The sequence below is a fragment of the Dasypus novemcinctus genome, chromosome 24 (assembly GCF_030445035.2).
Source record: "Dasypus novemcinctus isolate mDasNov1 chromosome 24, mDasNov1.1.hap2, whole genome shotgun sequence".
NCBI classification, from domain to species: Eukaryota; Metazoa; Chordata; class Mammalia; order Cingulata; family Dasypodidae; genus Dasypus; species Dasypus novemcinctus.
In genome coordinates, this window is record NC_080696.1 from 15,977,074 (window position 1) to 15,997,858 (window position 20,785).

Consider the following 20,785-nt stretch of genomic DNA (forward strand, 5'->3'; position numbering starts at 1 on the left):
CCTGAGTTAGTCCAATGAACTAGAGAGTAGGTGTTACAACTCTGCTGAAATTCAGGGCTCATCTGGCACATGGATGGACCAAAGATTTAAGTCTCTGAGACATATATTTATCAAATATAGTGCTAATTGTGGGTTCAAATAAAAGGGGCAGAAGAGTCATGTGTAGAGAACCTATAAATGAATCTAACTCTTTTACACTGGGGAGCATAAATTCCAAAGTAAGGCCCACTGGACAGAGTGCCAAATTCCTGAGCTGTCTGCACTGCTTATAGTTTCTTCTTATGCATAGCTCTAGAGTCCTCAGGAGGCCCGCTCTTTGAGGCATTGTTTCCTGTGGCAGTCAATGAGATCCTGCCAAGACTTGAATAAGCATAACCTCTGAAATGACCTCCCTACTCACTTTGAAATCTCAGCCATAAAAACTCATTTGTATTTAATATGTCCCCCTTTCGGTCAAGGTCCTTTTCTGGATGCATTGCTAGTTGGCACTTGGTAATAATCTCTTGGTGCCAGGGAGGCTTACCCCGGGAGTCACAGCCTGGGGGAAGGTAGTGAGTTTATACACAAAGTTTGGCTTAGAGAGAGGCCGCATTTGAGCAATAAGGAGACTTTCAGGAGATAAATCTTAGGCAGTATATAATACTAGGCTAAGTTTCAATTTCCACAAGGAAACCTTCATAAGTACAATCATCAATGTCAAGGGCCTGGCATCATGGTCTGTCTTCCTTCACTAGACATTGCCCTTGTACTCAGGGACCTCTTGCTATCCTATTAAAGAATGTAGAGCTCCCCCCAGGATAGAAATTCAATATTCTTTCAGTTATTGTGTGGATCTCCACTCACTGAGACAATGTCCCATGAACACGTGAACATATTCATATGCCTTAGAGGCATGCCCCAGGTGAACCCCTTCCCATATATCCCCACGTCACAGACACCCCTCACCAGTGATCCTCCGCTGCCACTGCTGTGACCCTTCTGTAATCCAAAACCTCTCCAAAAATGAAGCCAACAAAATAAGTGAATAAAATTAAGAAGAAAATGAAATAATTTTTAAAATAACCAATAAAACACAAAAAAAATTATAACAATTTGAAATAATAAAAAATATATTTAAAAATATTTAGACATTGTGTCTTTCATCACAGTAAGATCTGTTATCTTGTATGTCCAGTGACATTTTCTTCCATATATTCCCCAGGTTCTAATATATTCCATTTTATCTTCAAAGGAACTTAAAGATACAGAAAAGTCACATAGCAAATACAGGTGGTTCCCATATACTCAACTCCCTCCCTCTTTTCCACTTACCCTTATTAATAACATTTTATATGCAGATGGTACATTTCTTACAATCGATGTACAAATACTGAAGCATTGCTACTAACCATGGTCAATGGTTTACATTTTCGATCATACACTTCCATAGGTTTTGACAAAATTTGAAGTACAGCCCCATTTTCGCACCTCAGCAAACTCCACCACCTCCATTCCTTTGACGGACCTTCTTGAGAAGGAGGCTGACCCAGCAGTCAATATTTGTCCTTCACCTCCTCAGCTATTTCCCCTTCTGACAGGCTTATGTTTTATTCTAGAGGCAGGAGGGAGTTTCTGAAAATTCTTAGGAAAGTAAAGTGATCAAAATGAAAATGAATTTGCAGAAAAATTTCCCTGACCTTCTAGGGAGCAAGTCCCTCTGCCGGAGACAATTAGGAAGGCTGTCAAGTGGAGAGAGGAGGTATCACAGGCAGTGGAAACAGAATATACAAAAAGCCAGGGTTGGGAGAAGACCTGGAGTCACAAACAATCATAGGCGGCCTCCATTAGGTGCTTATAATTAATTAGTGTCGCCTAATTTAGCAATGAAATGTTTCTTTCCATGTGTCTCTCTGGAGAGCCCCTGGCATTCATCGCTCCACTTAAAGGCCAAAACGGAGAAAAGGGAAGCAATAGCCAGCATCTTTCATCCTCAGACCATCGCACATGCACGTGGCCTCTAGCCTTTAGTCAGCGGTTTTAGGGCACTGGTGGGCTTCTCGCCTTTTGGGGAAGGTGGGGGAAGTGATTGATCAGTAATTGAGCGTTGCTCTCCAGCCCAGGCCACTTTCTCGCTGTGCGCCTCCGGGCAAGCACTTGGCCTCTCGTGCATCTGTGCGACAAAGACAGCGACAACGGAGTGGGAGTGCCTACTCCCAGCTGCTTGTGAGGATGGAAGGGGAGCAAGCAAAGCCCTGAGCACAGCACCTGGGAACTTAGTCCCTGCCCCATAAGTGATGGATGCCATCCTCCTCAGAGCTCCTGCGTCACCGAAGCTCTGCATCTGAGAGCGCCTCAATTACCACGTCTGTGCCCTTCACAGGTGCTGTGGAAGCTGTTGACAATTCCAGACGAAGCCTAACTGCATGTGTCAGGTCTCAGAAAGGAGATCTTGCCAGGACTGATTTTTTTAATGTAAATTTTTTATTATAGAAGTTATGAACTTACAAAACAATCACTCATAATGTACAGAATTCCCATACATCACCCTCCTGCAACACCTTGCCTGGTTGTGGAATATTTGTTACAGTTTATGAAAGAACGTCATCAGACTATTACCACTAACTGTGGTCCATAGCTTACATTTGGTATATTTTTCCATACCCTCCCCCATGATTAACACCATATGTTAGTATAGTATTGTGTGTTTGTTACAGTTCATAAGAGAATACTCCCATATTTGTATTGATAACCGTAGTCCATCATCCACTACACGGTTCACTGTGTTATACAGTCCAATGCCTTGTACAATCCACCCAAAGTATACACTCAGGAGCTCTTCAGTTTCATCACAGAGTTATGAAGTCATTGTCTCAGGAAATTTTTGAACATTTTCCTTAGTCCAAAAGCAAAAATCTCCCCCCCACACACACACACACACCCATTATTAGCCCTTAGCTTTGACACTGACTCAAGACCATTACAATATGGCTGCTAACTATAGTCCATAAGATACATTAATTTATTTTTCCCATGCATCACCATATTCTTACCACCTTGTAAGAGTGACATACATTTGTTCCAGTTAGTAGAAGAACGTTCTTGTATCTGTATTTTTTTTCCATTTTTTTTTTATTGATTTTGTAATAATATTACATTAAAAATATATATGTAAGGTCCCATTCAACCCCACCCCCCCCACCCCACCTCTCCCCCCCCCCCCCCCCCCAGCAACACTCGTTCCCATCATCATGACACATCCATTGGATTTGGTAAGTACATCTTTGGGCACCACTGCACCTCATAGTCAATGGTCCACATCATGGCCCATACTCTCCTCCATTCCATCCAGTGGGCCCTGTGAGGATTTACAATGTCCGGTGATTGCCTCTGAAGCACCATCCAGGGCAGCTCCATGTCCCAAAGACACCTCCACCTCTCATCTCTTCCTGCCTTTCCCCATACCCATCAGCCACCATGTCCACTTTTCCCAATCCAATGCCACCTCTTCTATGTGGACATCGGATTGGTTGTGTCCATTGCACCTCTATGTCAAGAGGAGGCTCAGATTCCACATGGATGTTGGATGCAATCCTCCCACTTTCAGTTGTAATCACTCTAGGCTCCATGGTGTGGTGGTTGTCCTTCTTCAACTCCATCTTAGCTGAGTGTGGTAAGTCCAATAAATCATATTGTAGGTGCTGGAGTCTGTTGAGGCTCAGGACCTGGCTATCACATTGTCAGTCCAGAGATTCAAATCCCCTAAGTATATCTTAAACCCCAACATTAACTGCACCTCAGGCACATTAGCATGAAAGTCTTATGAAGGGAGATCCCATCTGAGTCCAGATTCATCACACATAAACACCATTTCCAAAGAGGGGCCATCTGCCCTGGTAGTTAACCCCATCGGCCATGACCATAACTCCCATGGGTCTCTTTAGCCCTCGAAGGAACCGTTGTATCTGTATTATTAACCACAATCCTCATTCACCTCCAGGCTCACTGTTATTCAGTCCCTAGATTATTCTGTAGTTTTCTTTCAGTTGACATTTACTTCCCTAGACTACCTCTTTCAGCTACAATCCCATTTATAAACCAGCCGTGTGAGTTCTACTCACTCTAATGTGTTACCATCAACTCTATCCATTTCCACACTGCTACAGTCAAGCTAATTAAAACTTCTACATACCTTAAGCATCAGTGCCCCATCTCAGCCCTCATCCTAGCTCCTGATAATCTCTACTCTAGATTTTAACCCCATGTGCTTATTCTTAGTATTTAGTTCATATTAGTGAGATAATACAATAGCTGTCCTTTTGTGTCTGGCTTATTTCACTGAGCATAATGTCCTCAAGTTTCATCCATGTTTTCATATGTGTCCCAATTTCATTTCTCCTTATAGCAGCATAGTATTCTATTGTATGTATATACCACATTTTGTTTATCCATTCATGGGTTGATGGACACTTGGGTTGTTTTCGTCTTTTGGAAATTGTGAATAACACCGCTATGAACATTGGTGTGCAAATGTCTGTTTCTGTCACTGTTTTCAGTTCTTCTGGATAAAATTCCAAGTAAAGGAATTGCCGGATCATACAGCTATATTTAACTTCCTGAGGACCTGCCAAAGTATCTTCTACAAAAGTTGCACCATTCTACATTCCCACCAACAGTGAAGTGTTCCTATTTATCCACATCCTCTCCAGCACTTGTTTTCCGTTTTTTTAATAATGGTCATTCTATGAGGAGTGAGATGATATCTCATTGTAGTTCCGGTTTCCATTTCCCTAATAGCTAGTGATATTGAACATATTTTCATGTGCTTTTCTGCCATTTGTATTTCCTTTTTGGAGAAATGTCTAAGTCTTTGACCCATTTTTAAAATGGATTTCTTGCTCTTTTTTGGTTGAGTTACATGATCTCTTTATATAGCAAGGAAATCAAGCCCTTATCAGATATGTGATTTCCAAATATTTACTCTCATTGAGTGGGCTGCCTTTTCATGCCAGATTTGATTTTTAAATAATAATGAAATTAGTGCTTGATCAAAGTAGATATGGGATTGATTTTTAAACTTTTATTTAAATATTTATTTGCTTGGCATGAACCAAACAGCAAGCATGCCAGTCAAATTTAATACCAGTATCCATTAAAGTTCCACTATAAAATATAAGTGCATATATATAAAGTATATATATGTATTTTATATAAGTATACACATTTACATATATAATACATCGGGTATATATGTATATATTTTTAAATATATGTGTGATTATAAACATAAGTATATAAGTATGAATATATATTTAAATGCATACATTTAAAATATGCACACAGAAGTTAATATAAAGTACTTTATATGTATATTTATTCACAGAGAGGCATATGTGTGTGTATTTCAATGTGCTATTCTGTTTTGTTTTTTCCTCCCTGAGATGACTCCCTCAGATGTTAGCTCATTGTTGTTGCTCATTGTTTAATCATCGTATTTGCTTGTTGTCTGCTCATTGTCTGTTTGTTTTTTCTTTAGGAGGCATGGGGAACCAAGCCTGGGACCTCCCATGTGGGAGGCGGGTGCTCAACTGCTTGAGCCACATCCACTCCCTACTCATTTATTTTTTGTTCATTTTCTGCTTGTTGTTTTTGCTAGATGTCTGTTTATTGTTTGTCTTCTTTGAGGAGGCACCAGGAACCAAACCCAGGACCTCCTATGTGGGAGGTGGGAGCTCAATTGCTTGAACCACATCCACTCCCCTCAATGCTGTTGGGTTGTTTTTTGTTTGTTTGTTTTTGAGGTATCAGGTGTTGAACCCAAGACCTCATACGTGGGAAGCAGGCTCTCAGCCACTGAGCTCCCCCTGCTCCCTTTCCATGCTGTTTTATTGAGCATTTCTTCGGCATATGGAATAAGAAGGTAGCCAAGAAAGCCACACCCATGAGAGACTGCCACCTAGTTAAACCATCAGGAAGGACCTTCTCAAAAATCTCCAATGTGGCTTACTGAAAGCATCAAGACAAATAAGGGTTTGCTCGGCATTTTAAGTTTTCCGCAAATCTCTCAACACCAGGACCTCGCCTTCACCCTGACTACAAGTTTTACTTGTGTACATTAAACAGATTTCAACCTTGTTCCAAAGGAGATTTTGAGCCCAGGAGATATACAGCCTTTATGGAAGCAGGATTTACTTTCACTCACATAGAGAAAGGAAAATGAATTTCTTTTTCAGTCAATCCTTGACTGCGATTTTGTTAAGAGCTGGTGCAATAGCTTGGCTTGCCCCAAGAGGATGCCCCCCAACAGTACACTAGTTGACATTGCAGAAATCAGAAATCTCCGGGGAAATGCAGCAAATACGCTCCTTCACCCACATTTCCTCTATTGTAAGTCACAGTTTGCACAGTGGATGGAAAGACTGGCCTCGTTGCCAGTCCCCTCCGAAGGCTGCCTTCACCCTGCTCCCTGGGTGTGGGAGGGTGACCCATTTAATTCTCCAGCTTCTCCACTGGACCATGAAAATGGACTTTCCAGGGGGTGAGGCCACAGTTTCCAATGCCTTGAGCCATTTGAATCTTTCACAGCTTTAAATCCTTTCTGGGGCTAAAAACACAGCACTCTGATTGAGTTTATACTCAGTAGTTATCTCTTGCTGCTTAACTCAGTGACTTACAAAAGAGCCAAGTGCCTTTGTTTGCAGTCCTGTAATATTGGCAGAGCTCAGCAGGTCTATTCCACACCTTGACTGGGTGATTTGGCTGCAGCTGGAGGGTACGAGACAGCCCCCACGTTTCTGGGGCCTCATCTAAGGAGGCAACTGGGCCTCTCTCTTTCCACGTGATCTCGTCTCACTTGTAGGCTAGCTCAGGTTCCTCTACGTGGCTCTGGGCCTTGTAAGAATTGACACATTCTCCTTATGCTACGTCTGTTGGTAAAACAAGTCGCAGGCCAGCCCAATTCAAGGTGAGAGGAAGTATAGAAAAAGGAGAAATATTTGAAACCCTTTGGTAGGGGGGGAGGAGACAAAAGAAAAAATTAATAAAATTACAACTTCTATTGCAGAGAATATTTTATTAGATAAGCCCTGATAAGACCTTGTTCAGAACTGTTAGACCAGGCAAACTTTGGAAAGATCACCTACACCTTAGGGCCTTACCTGGGGACCTACAGATTAGCCTCAGAGGCTCTATGGACCCCTTGAAATTGTAAAATGTTGCTGGCTTATGCTTTTTTGTTTTGGTTTGATTTGTTTTTTTCCTGGATAGGTGGGAATCTATAGCATTCAATATATCCTCAAAGGAGGCAATAACCAAAAAGGGTAAATAACCATAATCCCTGTACACTCTGCCTATCAAACCACCTTGAAAATAATCACCAGCCCAGAATTCCGGCACTTCAGTAAAACCAGAGCAGTTCCAGCAAGGACAAACCTGCCTCACACGGGGTCAAGTTCCAGTGGGTAAACAACCTCTAAGAGTGTCTTCCGCAGGAAGACGCAGGGTTTTAAAGTAAAAATCAAAGCGTAAGGTTAAAAATGTTCTGAGAAGCATTTTCATGGCAAGAACAACCGAAAGTCAAGAAGGCGCGTGGGGGGACGAGCTGGAGAAGTTGGGACGTACAGACAGCCCAGCGCCAGCCGCGCCGCCCCGGGCGCGCGCCTGCGGAAGCCTCGACAAGAACAAAATTGCTTCCGGTTGATAGAATTTAAGGCACCTCCTCCAAATACGTTCAACACCGCCCCCAACTTGACTTTCTTTTCCTCCGCAGCCATGGGACCCGATGTGCAGGGGAAGTCTCCGCCGCAGCCAACAACAATATCTGCGGGGTCGGAGTGGCATACAACTCCAAGGTAGCAGGTAAGCTGGCCCACAGCAGACAGGCAGCCAGCCCCAGCAGGCTGGTCACACTGCCCTCCAGCCTGGACCAGCAGGATGATAAACCCTCACTGGGGCAGGAGAGTTGAGACTTAGATTAAAAAGAGTAAAAAAATTTTTTTTAATTTCACCTGTACAGCATTATCAAAAAATTTGCACATTTCTGATCTAAATGTAATGTAACCGCAGGTTAAAACAAAGACATAAGCACACAGCTTAATGAATTTTCACGAAGTGGTCATGTCTGTGTAGCCAGAATCCAGATCAAGAATCAAAAAAATTACCAGCACCCCAAAAGCCTCCCCCTGTCCCCTGCCAGGACCTACCCAACCACACAAGAATAACCACTATCCTGTTTTCTAGCAGCAAAAATTGGTCATTGCCAGGTTTTGAACTTCATGTAAATGGAATGGTACAGATTGTACTCTTTTGTATCAATAACTTTTTAATGAGACCCATATACTTGCTCTATGAAAGGTGTGCACAAATTATTTGTAAATATAACTCAGAGCCTTTCAAAATGTTTTACACAATTTATCTCATTTTTAAGGAAATGTAGTCTATCTGGACTGTTTTCTTTTTTTAAGATAACTATTTCAAATTCAAAAAAGTAAAATTCAGCAAGACAAGTTATGGAAACATTACTCTCAAAAATTTCTTTCCGGGTACTTTTAATTCATCTAATTCCAACAACTAACTCATTTTTCCTCCAGTAAAGTTCCAGTGGGTAAGATATTTAATAATTTCTTCCTTGTGGGGGCTTTAGAAATGGGGGAGGCAGGACACTGGAAATCTAGAGACTGAGAGCTGCCTCCACTCCAGGTAGAGAGAGAGAGAGAGAGAGAGAGCTCTGCTCTTACGCAACAAGAAGCCTGAGCATGAAGTGGCTTCTAGTTGGTTCCAAGTTTTATATCAAATTGGTTCTTAATTTATTCAAGCTGAGTCACTCAGTCTTGTTTTCCCTTTTTTACAACAACAGTGGTGATTTTTTTTTCCTAGTGATTTAATGGAACCATAAACATATTTCATGCTGACACTTGCATTTCCAGGGACCTAAATAAAGCAATAGCAACCTATACAAACAGGCCCTTAACTTCTTTCAACACTGTGAGAGGCGTGCCTGTGTGAAATTTCACAAAAGAATACATCTGGAGGGTTCTGAAATGTAAAGAGACAAGGCTTTGGCCCTCGGGTTTCGGTTACTTGGGGTGCATCCAAAATGCTGGCATTGAAATGTCAGGGGCCGTTATGAGCTCAGGGGAAGAGAGCACTTGGTTAATATTTTATCAGCCGGGCTCCTTCCCAGTGTAGTAACTGAGGGAAGGCGAGGGCCCTGTTTACAGAGCAGAACTGGAGGCAACTGAAAAATTCAAACCTGAATTTCTCATTCACAGTGGTTTACTTCAAAATCGTTTGGAAGGCTCGGCAAACCTAGAAGGGGTTTGTAGAATTCCTGCCTGCAAAACGTTAGGAGTGTGAAGCAGCTATTAGCGATCTGGAGGGCCATTAGGTGCCCTTTCCCCACCTGTTCCTTTACCTTTTCTCTCTCATTATTTGCTCTTCGAAAGCATCTGAGCTAGGTACATCAAATGTACCTAATCCTCCTGTTCTCTTAGGCTGAAGTCCCCAGAAGCCAAGCCTGAAATAGAATTTCGGAGCAAGCACCTGATTTGGGGAGGTGATGTGCAGGAAGCTAGAGGAAGGGAATGGGGAAAGTAGAGAAGCAGAAAAGAGGAGTGGCCCACCAAAGGCAGGGAGCCTGGGAAATCTGTCCACCAAGTCCCACCCCTCACTGCTGGGGACAGTTCGGGGCTCCCGGCCTAACACCCTGGCACATTCAGCCTGCCCCTCACTGGGGCTCTGCCGAACTCTCTAGGCCACAGAAGGCCCGAGGCAGAGAAGCATGGGCTGGGCCGCCTGGGACCGGGGCAAGGGGCCACAGCATCCATGGCCCTCGCTGGCCATGGGCAAAGGGCCCTCCGGAGCCCGAAGCGAGGGAATGCTGGAAGGGAAGGCCTCACGGCAACCCTCTGAGGTTCCGGAAACTGAGCAGGTGCACCCTGGCTGGCGTGCCCCGGCCACACAGAGGCTTTAAGCAGCAGAGCCTCCTTTCTCCTCTGGGCTTTTTTCTGCCACCACTCACACTGGTGCCTGCCCTTAAAGGCTCTGGTCCCAGGCCAGTGGTCTCTAGGGCCTGCAGTGTCATCCCACCTTCCCTGGGGGTCAAAATGAATTCTTCTCGAGGAAGCTCTGGAGAGTCCCTCAAAGCCGCAATGAAAACAGTCTCGAGCTCTTAGACCTTAAAAACTTAGAGGGGACATTTTGTAAACTCTGGCTGGAAGTCCAAAAGTCGGCTGGTTTTTAATTATTCGCTAAAAATGAGCTCCCACCAAGCCAGCCCTGGTAAGGAAGCTTTCCTTTCCGGAGCTTCCCGAGTTAGGGAGGCCTAGAGCGCCACCTGGTGTCCAGGCAGGACCATTGCTAGTCGTTGGGCGTCTCCAGGCGTTTGGTTACAGGTTAGAGAGGTGGCAGGTCCCAGGTCTCTCCTGGGCCTCTCTTCACCTATGTTCAGTAAAAGGCTGAGGTTAACATGCTGTAGAATCTTAGTCCATAAATAGAAAGAAAAATGGAGAGGAGATTATAGAAAAGGGGGGGAAGGCGGAAGAGTGTTCTCCTGTTAGCCTGTTGAGTTTCCTTTTCTATAAATTGCTTGTTTATGAACTTTGCCCATTCTTCCACTGGGGCTCCTGTCTTTTTCTTTTTGGCTTGCAGGAATTTTCAGAATATCCTATTACCCCCTTGTCAGGGTTAGTCGGTGCAAATATGTCCCAAATATTCCACCTTTGTATGTGGTGCTAGGTGGCAATCCGGCTTTATTTTTTTCTAATAGTGACCCAGTGTTCCCAAAACCATCTCTTCCACAATGCGCTCTGTCCCTTTGATGTGTGGTACCGCCTTTATTGGACACTAAGTTCCCAAGAATGGATGGGTCCATCTCAGGGTGAAGATAGTTTGGATAAAACCCCCTAGCAAGTGTAAGTTAGAAAGTGTAGCCCCACTTCTCCCTCCACAGGGCCTTTGCACATGCTCCCTCTGCCCAGACTACCTTCCCCCTACCCGTGTCCTGGCTAACTCCCCATCCTTCAACTCCCAGCGCCCCCCCCCCCCCGATTCTTTCTCCGGCATCACCCCATGCTCACAGGCCTGTGTCCTCATCTACACCTTGTAAAGCATGCTGAATTTTTCCTTCCCAGCACTGAGACCACCTTGTTGTCATATATCCTTGTGCAAGGCTGTTTGATAAATATCTTTCTTCCCTGCAGACAATAATGTCCCTGAGAACAGAGGCCATGTATGTTTTCTCTCACTTAGAACAGAGATGGGACATTATGGATGCTCAGACCCTATTTACAGAATGGCAGAAAGAAATCAAGGGAGAAATAAAGAGAAGAAAGGGTCAATGAATAAACCCATCAATATGCAGTAGAGATTCATTGAATGAGAAACAATGGATGGATGGATGGATGAATGGATGGACAGATGGGTGGATGGACGGATGGACGGATGGATGGAGTAGAGGAATTAAGGGTATCAGGACCCAAAGGGACCCAAAGCTGGAAGTTCTACCCTAAAGCAAAATCCTCTCCTCTTCCACCAGCACCCCCTCACCTTTGCTATTTTTTCCCAATCAAATCAGTTCCAATGAGACCTGGGCCTTCTCATCCTCCTTCCCTTTTGCTTTCAAGTACACCTTGGGAATTTCTTAAGGGCCAGCCCCACCATTCATATCAGGTTGAGTGGCCCAAGGACCCAGCAGGGAACTCTCCTCTGCACGTTTGCCCCAGACCAGTCCAGGCTCATGGAGCTCCGTGGTCATCCATCAGCCTCAACTCATATGGCCTTCAGGTGTTGAAACACAGTGTGACTTTTCCAGGGGCTCATCTTTTCCATTTACCCATTAGAATCTCAGGCCCAAGGAGACCCTAAAAATCCTTTAGCTCAAATACCTACTGATACTTGCCTAACGATAACAACAGTTACAGTAGCAATACTGGCCATCTATCACCTCTCGCTCTGCATCAGGCACAGTGCAAAACCCTCCATGCATTCAACCCTCATCACCACCCTATGATAGGAACACACCATTATCCCTATTTTTTGGGAAAAGGAACTGAAACACAGAGGCCACACAGCTAGTAAGGGGTGGAACAATTTTGCACACGGTGCCCTGTGGCCCCAGAACTTCTAGTCTCAACCAATGCATTAAAAGCTTGAAAAACTTCTTTTTCCCACTCTCTGCTGGAAATTTCTTCTTTAAGATGAGCTCTTTCTTTGAGTCCTTTGATCCTGGTCCTGCCCTTTCTGTTGCTGTTTCGTGAAAGCAGTTGCTCCTACAACTTCTAGATAAATGGGCAGGGAGGGAGGAAAACTTCCAATATTCTGACTTCTAAAGAGTACCTTCTCTGTAACATGTAGAACTTTATATACAGGGATGTCCCAGAAGTCTTAGGGTAGACTTGAAGGTGTAATAACTTCAAAAATCCATTCTTTGCAAACTATTTAAATCTCTTTTATCCAGTCACTTAGTTTTCTAAATTTCAAAGAAAAAAAATGCCTTTATTCAAATACTTCCCAAGAAGCTTACCCAATTCTTTTCTTCTTCATTTTTAATTTTTAATTTATCAAGCAATGTTTGACAGCTTCAGTCAAAGGGACTGAAACCAAAAAAAAAGTAAATTAAAAATATTATTCAGATTGACAAAAAGAAGCATATGACCATATAAATAACCAACCTTTGAAATGATATTTTCCATTAAGTTGGTTGAGATTTACTTCTGAAATTTCTGAAAGCTCGAAACGGCCCCAGGACGTCCGGGCCCTGCCAGCTGAGATCTCAGGCTGTTCGTGTACTCAACAGTGAGTGTCCCTACACGGCCACTCCTGCCCTGGAGCAGTGGCGGGGGTGGGGGGGTCCCTGCAGACCCTGCAGAGCACACAGCCTAGCAGGGCCTAAGGCCATTATGAGTTATTGAAAGAGCAAGTCAGCAGGTAGCAAACGGTGGGGGGGGGGATCCCCAAGGCACCACAGGGCAGGCAGGGCTCTCCAATTTCAGCCTCCCCCAGGGTGGGGCAAGGCCAAGTGGGTGGGGCCTGCCTCGCTTTCCCTTTGATACCAAAGCAATCCCTCATTCATATATATTTACGGATTGGGCTTCTAGACGCAATGGCCTTTGGTCCAAGATTTTCAAAAGACGTTTAAAAAGCACACCGTTGTGTTGTTGTTGTTGTTGTTTTTTAATATTGTCAAAATACCTGGAAATTTCTCTACCAACAAGAAACGGCTTTCATATATTTGGCCAATAAATCTCCTAACACGCCCGTGCCTTTACGCATGCTCTCTGCGTTGATTGCGTTTGGGCTGGTCAACCCTTAGCGCCACGAGCCCACGAGGTTTCACTTCCTCAGGCCGTGGCTCCTCCCCCACCCCCTGGGCTCATATTTCTGAGCTCAAAAAGTGACATTGTTGGTCAAAGGGACTGAAAAAAGTTTTTAATTAAAAATGTATGTGTAAAAAAAAATGCCTGTGTCCTGTCCCTGAGTTCTGTGCAGATGGGGCGTTTCCTGGCCTCGGTCAGGTACCAGGGCACCTGCCATAGCTGGAGCAGGGGCAGGTGGACGAAGGAGGGGGCTCAGATCCCCGGGTCACACAGTCCCAGGAGACTGGGGCTGGCAACCCAGCGAGGCTCCGATTCTGAGCGGTGAGGAGGGGGCACAGGGTCTTCGGGCGCTTTGCTTCAGTGTTCACACCTGCCTGGTGCCTGGGGAGACAGGCTGCCTGAGCCGGGAGAGCACTTCACTCTCCCGCTGTACCTTGCTCTACCTTGCTCTGGCTTGCGTGTGCCTTCCCTCAAATTCTCTCCCTCTCCTTCCCCACCTTTCCCTCTCCCTCCCTCCTTCCCTTCTCCTCTCCTCTCCCTCCCTCTCTCTCTCAACCTTGTTTCCGAGCACAAGTGGGGTTCTTTTCTGCCCGAAGCCCTTCAAATGACCAATTCCTGAGACACCAGGGTTTCAAAGAGAGAGTTTATTCCTAGCATGTAGCAAGGAGCTCCAAGGCCTAACAGCCTAAAAGCTGCTCCCACAGATCTGCAGGAATCCTGACAGTTTTTATGGTATCAAAGAGCAGGCAGGTTTATGCTAGTGGGTAACTGGGCTGGGGCTGGCCCAGGGTCCTTCATTAATAAACATTCAGGGGCTGCCTAGTGATCACAGGACTTGGAAGGTGTAAAACGGGGGGGGGGGGGGGGGGGCGCTCAGTGGCAAGGTTTTTACAATCACAAGATAAAGGCTCTATAGTTTCACAGTCATCAGAAGTCAAGGCATCTGGATTCTAATTCAGCAAGTTCCAGTCATCTCAGGTATTTACCTTTGGCTATTCTACAATATACTAGAAAGTAAAGAGGAATCTCTGTAATGGCTTGGTAATCATAACCATTCGTTAATTCTTTTTTTTTTTTAAAGATTTATTTATTTCTCTCCCCTTCCACCCCGCCCCGGTTGTCTGTTCTCTGTATCTTTTTGCTGCCATCTTCTTCTTTGTCTGCTTCTGTTTTTGTCAGGGGCACGGGAATCTGTTTCTTTTTGCTGCGTCATCTTGTTGTGTCAGCTGTCTGTGTGTGCGGCACCATTCCTGGGCAGGCTGCACTTTCTTTCGCGCTGGGCGGCTCTCCTTACGGAGGCGCACTCCTTGTGCATGGGGCTCCCCTACGCGGGGGACACCCCTGCGTGGCACAGCACTCCTTGCGCGCATCAGCACTGCACGTGGGCCAGCTCCACACGGGTCAAGGAGGCCCGGGGTTTGAACCGTGGACCTCCTATGTGGTAGACAGACACCCCAACCACTGGGCCAAGTCCACTTCCCTGTTAATTCTTAAAACTTGGTTACAACCTCTCTAGTAATCTCTCTCAGTCTCTCTCTTAATCTCTGTCTCTCTCCCCCTCCTTCCCTCCCTCTTCTTCCCTCTTCCTCCTTTCCTCCTCTCCCTCCTCCTGCTGCTGCAGCTTCTTTTCTCTACCCTCCCTTCCTTCCCCCCTTCCCTCTCTCCTCTCTCCCCCCAGCCCATGATAATTAGGATCACTAGAGCATCCGGGGGCAGAGAGAGGCCCTCCCTAGAGACCTCTGGTCACCCTGAGCCTCTGCCGTGGCTGCTGGAGGCACAGTCTTGCAAAATTAATACTGTATTGCTTTCAATTAATGCACGCCTCATTCCTCCTGAGCTTAAGGAGCTTAAAAGGATGTCGGGTGCCTGGCCCTGAACACAGATGAGAACCTTGCCCCAGTCCGTGGCCTCCCCTGCTCTCTTAAGTCCCAAACAGTCGGAGGATTAATGCAGGCCGGTGTCCTGTGCAGGACACGGAGGCAGGGAGGGAGCTGGGAAGGGAGAGAGGCAGAGGGACAAAATGCAACAAGAGAGGGTACGAGCCTCGGCATTTGGATGCACCCCGTGTTGGCTCTGTGACAAAATCCAGGGTTACCCCTGGTGGGCAGATGGGAGAGTAAGTCCTCATTTAGCTGGAGTTGAATTTCTCTCACTGCATTAGCCAGCTAAAAGGGGTGCTGATGCAAAGTACCCGAAATCCATTGGTTTTTATAAAGTGTGTTTACTGGGGGTAGAAGCTTACAGTTACAAGGCTCTAAAGAGTCCAACTTGCTCACCAAAGTCTGTTGCCACGTGTTGAAGCAAGATGGCGGGCGGCTCTGCCTGGTCTCTCCTTCCTTCTTGCTCTTAAGTCTCCGTGGTCCCAGCAGTAGGCTGGCGTGGGGCTCGTCTCTCTTCCCAGGACTTCATCTGTTTGAGCCTTCTCCTTTCTGTCACGTGGCAGAACTGAACTGACAAAGTTCTCTCCTCTTCCGTATCTACTTTTGTGTCTTCCTCTGTGTCTGTTTCAATCTGTCCACCAAGGGGACAGGGACTCAACCCTGAGTCACACCCTATTGACATGGTCGAATCAAAACCCTACTCTTGATTTAATCAAACAAACATAAAACCTTTGAATTTAATACAATCAAAGGTCATCATGCCCAGAGAACAGACCAGTTTACAAGCATATTATCTTTTCTGAAGTTCATAAATAATATGAATTTGCTACACTCGCTACACCCACCTTCCCGTTGAGGCAGGCTGTTCCGTCCTGGCCATCTGGGCACTCCTGGGTTTCGAGAGTATCTGAGTTCTGTCCTTGAAAGCAAACAAAACTGCCTCTCTGTGGGTACAGCTTAGGGCATGAAGAAGCTGTGCTAGTTAGTTTACTCTGTGTTCTTTTGACCACCTCTGTGAAATGCATTTTCAAAATAAATAAAATACAGGTGGACCCAAAGCAAAATGTAGGGCTTTGAATTTCCTGTCTCATAAACTGCACCACTGAACATGGATTCCAGAAGTTTCAAACCTAGCATGATGCTTATTCTGAATAAACTTCCTCCAAGGGGGAAAAAAACGTGAACTGATAATTGGATGTCTGTCAGCTTGCCAAAAATGGCCAGATTTATGGATTAATGGTAGAGAATGGAAAATCCAGGCCTGTTGTTACCTGTTCCTTCCGTTGGGCAGGAAAGCAACTAAATAAAGATGCCACACGCCTATTCCCCAACTAGTTACCAGGCTGAAATACGCACCACACTCCATGCCCATCACTGGGGATACAGCAGTGAAGAAAATCGACACATCCCCTCTACGCAAAGGCCCTGCTGTTTAGTGGTGTATGAAACACACGAGTAATCAATTGTCACAGAAGATTAAAAAAACAGAGAAGTGGGTGCATGCTAAAGGAGGCTTCAGAACTGGGTGAGGAGTACTCCCCTGAGAGGCGTGGAGCGGTCAGCCTGGATGGGCAGGCACTGGGGGAGACGGCCTGGGAGACGAGGAGAAGGAAAGAGGGCCTGGGGCCTCCTGGCCTGGGGAAGTAGCAGACCCTGAACCCAGAAAGCTCGGGGGCAGCTGCCCAGTTGCACAAGAGCCTGCTGTGCCCTGAATTCAATGAATTTGCCTTCCCGTTGGAGAGCGCTGCTTGTGGACGATGCCCTTTGACCAGGTGGGACAAGTCGGTACTCCAGAGTCCAGGTTTGGTGTCGTCGTTCCTGGCTGCTGAAACAAAACCAGTTTGGCTTAAAAACAGGGATTTATTGGCTCCCAGTTTCGGAGGCGGGGAGGCGGGCAGGCGGGCTCCCTCCGGGGTGGTGTCTTCCGGCTGGCGGCCCTCTCTGGGATTCCTTGGCTCTCCCATCACATGGCAGCACACATGGTGACACCTCCTCCTTTCTCTCCTGGGTTCCCTTGGCTTCCGGCTTCTCGGGCTTTGGCCTTGGCAATGAGGCCTTCTGTGATAGGATTAGGACCCTCCGGGCTCAGCCAGGTCACACCCTAAGGGAAGGAACCTCATCCAACGTCCTGTACAGGCGGGTTCCCGCCCACGGGGTCGGCTGCAGCTGAAGAGCTTGTTTCCCTGGGGGACCTAACTCTCGGCCGCCACGCCAGGGCGGCGTGGGTCACGGTGGCTTGTCCCATAGAGAGCCCTGCACAGAGGGGTGCTGTTTCGAGGGTAGGGATGGACCGTCCGATGCTCATCCCATTGGCTGCTGCTGAGAGAACCCAGGAGGGGCCTTTTATGGACAGCCAAGGGGTGGGGGGTGAACGAAGGGCGCCCACAGGCAGGGGCAGCCAGAAACGGGGTCACCACAGCTCAGGTCTGACCCTCGCAGTTCGCACTGCAGAACTCCGCACCTTTTCAAACTCCTAGCCGGAGTCATCCTGCCAGGGGTCAGAGAGTGGCACAGACTTGCAGAAGGTGCCTTAGGGAGAAGGAGGGAGGGCTCGTGTCACAAAGTCCGGTGACAAGGTATTTTCGAATCGCCCATGTGACATTTCTGCCCCTCTCCCCCAAGTCCCTTTCCAGCTCTCATGCCACTGGGAGTTCCTCTTCCACCGATCCTCACCCCACCTCTCCCACGGCCTTCTGGGATTTCTCCTAAATACCCATCGCCTCCCTCTGCCCCAACCTGTCCTCACAGTAGCTTTCTTCCTCTGAGATTTGGGTCCCGGTTAACAGCCCTGGAGACGGAGCTTCCAATTACGAACAGGCCGCCAAGGAACCCCGTCCACAAGGCTGGTCCCTCCCCACCAGGCAGGCCAGGGCAGTGTCCCAGGGAGTCCACTCTTCTTCATATAGTGGCGTAAGGAGAGGCCTGGAAGGCGCCTGGACTCCTCCTTGGTCCTCTGTAGGTGTAACCCTACAGCCCGGGAGGCTGGACTCGGGGTCCCGCTGGGTCTCCAGCCCCACCCGGGACCGAGCCCCCTCCCAACCCCCCCATCTCCCGTGAACCATGGCACCCCAACGAAACCCGTGCGTCCTCTGCTCCCGCGTGTCCGCAGGTATCCGGATGCTGGACCAGCCCTTCATGACCGACATCATCGAGGCGTCCTCCATCAGCCACATGCCGCAGCTCATAGACATCTACAGCGCCAGCTGGGGGCCGACCGACAACGGGAAGACGGTGGACGGGCCCCGGGAGCTCACGCTCCAGGCCATGGCCGACGGCGTGAACAAGGTAAGGAGGTCCCGCGGGGACGCCGGGGTTCCACGACCCCCCGAAACTGTCTTAGAGCAGCCCTGCAGACCCTCCCTCCCTGGTCCAATGTGTCACTGCAGGAACAGCCAGCCCTGGGACGCCACCAGGCTCAGGTCATGGCTGGGAACTGCCGCAGGCAAGGTGGTCTCGGCACGACGGGGTGGGGGACCGGGGGGCAGCAGCCGGGGGCTGTGCATCTCCCACGCCCCCAGGATAGGAGAGCCGAGTGGAGTGTTTTCATGGACGCCCAGGAATGGACAGAGTTGAGGAGAAGGACCAGAGCCCGGGACACAGCCGGGTCTGCGGCTGGGTCGTGAGGGAGAGGAGCTACTTCCTCTGGGATGTCACGCAGGGGCCTCCCCAGACAAGACAGGAGCTTGGGCTTAGGAGTCGGAGCACACCCTTCCAGGGCACCCCACTGGCCTGAGGCCAGCATTTGGACACCCATCTCCAGTCCCCAGAAGCAGCCGCCAGCCGCGCCTCAAGGAGTTCGAAAATGCCCTTTGGGAAGTGGAAAAACTGGAGGCAAATCACCCGAAGCCTTAAGGCTTTGTTCCCCCCCCCCTCCCAAAAAAGGAAATTTTCCCAACAATAGTCTCAAATTTCCCAAAGATGGCACAAGGCAACTTTTCCAAGGAATTCAAGGAAATGCCTGGCATCCTTGGAGATTCAGCGCTCAGACACTGACCAAAAGGAGCCCTGAGACACGACGAAGTGGGAACTGGAGGGCTGGAAAGTGAACCCCACCCGTGCCAGAGGATGCGCACCCACTGCTGCCCTCGGACAGGCCGGGTAGGAAACAGCGAAGGAACGTGGACTCCAGGCTGCCCGCAGCAGCAAGGACTCCTGACATTCGAGGGGCGCAGCGCAGTTGACGGAGGGTCGCCTACCAAGAGGACCGGGTTGGAGCAGATGGCATGGCCACCCCCGTTTCAATGCTGGACCCTACAGGAATATTTAGGAGGAAACTTTTGATGGACCAAAATCTTGTTTTCTTATCACATTAGTCACTGCGTGGCTGGAGAGAGCAGCCTGTGCCCCTTTTCCTAGCAAGCTTGGATTTTCACTGAGAGACATTGTTTTTTGACACCTGATGCCAAAAGGGAATGAGGTGAGGAAGTGATTTCTGTCCTCCATCAGAATTCACAGCGCAGATGGTGCCGCTCAGCGCTGGCTCCTGCGTGGCTCCATCACCTCTCAAGGCTGAAGCCTCCCCTGCTGCGACATGAAAAGGCCCTTTCGAGTGCAGTCGTACTGCAAAGGATGCCAAGCACACCAAAACTTCAAAAGAAAAATTGTTGTGACTTATCCTCGGGTGACAGCACGGAAAACATTTTAGAAAATTAAGCAAGAATGATGAAAATGCCAAGATTTCTCCTTGGACTTTTTCCCAGACTGTGGGAATGACTCTTTCTTTGTTTCAAGGTGACATTTTAGGACAGTGTTGTAGAAGTTTGTGACAGGGCATTATGCATAAGCAAAGAGTTCCTCCCCACTGTTTCAGTTGTTTTCCCTGACTCTAAAGGAAAATCCATGTCTGAAAGGTGATCTCCATCTAAACAAAGGGGTCACATAATTACTTATTATGCAAAGGCAGTTCTTATGTCTGTCTTTGAATGGTAACATCCTACAGATATATTTTGTTTGGCCAACATCAAAAGGAGGAGGAGAAGGAAGATAAAAGACCATTATCAGGTTATGCACTGTTTGCCACAGACCCCACCACTCCCACTTGTCTGATACATGCATAAGCATCCCCAGCCTGGCTCCTTAGGGCTTTGAGTTGACATCTCCTAAAGTTGGCTCAATGAATACTTGAAGAAGGCCACAAGAACCAGGCAAGAAGGAAGGAAAAAAGGAAACCTTTTCCCTGTTTCCTTTTTACCTTAATAGTCCACATTTTTTCGTTGACAGTTAAGGCATTTTCCACCTTACATATGGGAAATAGTTGACAGTCTGAGATCCTTGAATTATGAGCTAGTCCAGTACTTGGCCCCTGACTTCGTTTGGGCTCTCCCAGAGGCAGGCCCTGAGGAAGGGTTTAGTTCAAGCAGTTTATGTAGGAGGTAAAGGGCACAGCAGCAGGGACTAAAGAGGGCGGGGAAGGGAATAAGAAGGACGCCAGCCCCCACCGTGAGCCCCTGGAGTTTAGACTCGGCCAAACACTGCAGAACACGCTGAGTCCTCCCACCCTGGGGCGCGGGGGCTGGGGTAGAAGTCCCAGGTTGAGGCCCCAGCACTTTGGGAACAGCAACAGGGGTGCAGAGCAGCCTTCAGCTTCCCGGGGGAAAGCGGCGCGCATCCCTGCTT

At 47.5% G+C, this 20,785-nt stretch overlaps 1 protein-coding gene across 1 annotated transcript in view; it reads left to right on the forward strand.

Moving 5' to 3' along the window:
* The window catches only part of PCSK2 (proprotein convertase subtilisin/kexin type 2), a 282,361-nt gene that overhangs the window by 229,372 nt on the left and 32,204 nt on the right, over positions 1–20,785 (forward strand). Inside the window, exons 7-8 of the mRNA XM_058287597.2 lie at positions 7,745–7,833; positions 18,279–18,454. Coding sequence (XP_058143580.1) covers positions 7,745–7,833; positions 18,279–18,454 — 265 coding nt within the window. The remainder of the gene's footprint in view (positions 1–7,744; positions 7,834–18,278; positions 18,455–20,785) is intronic.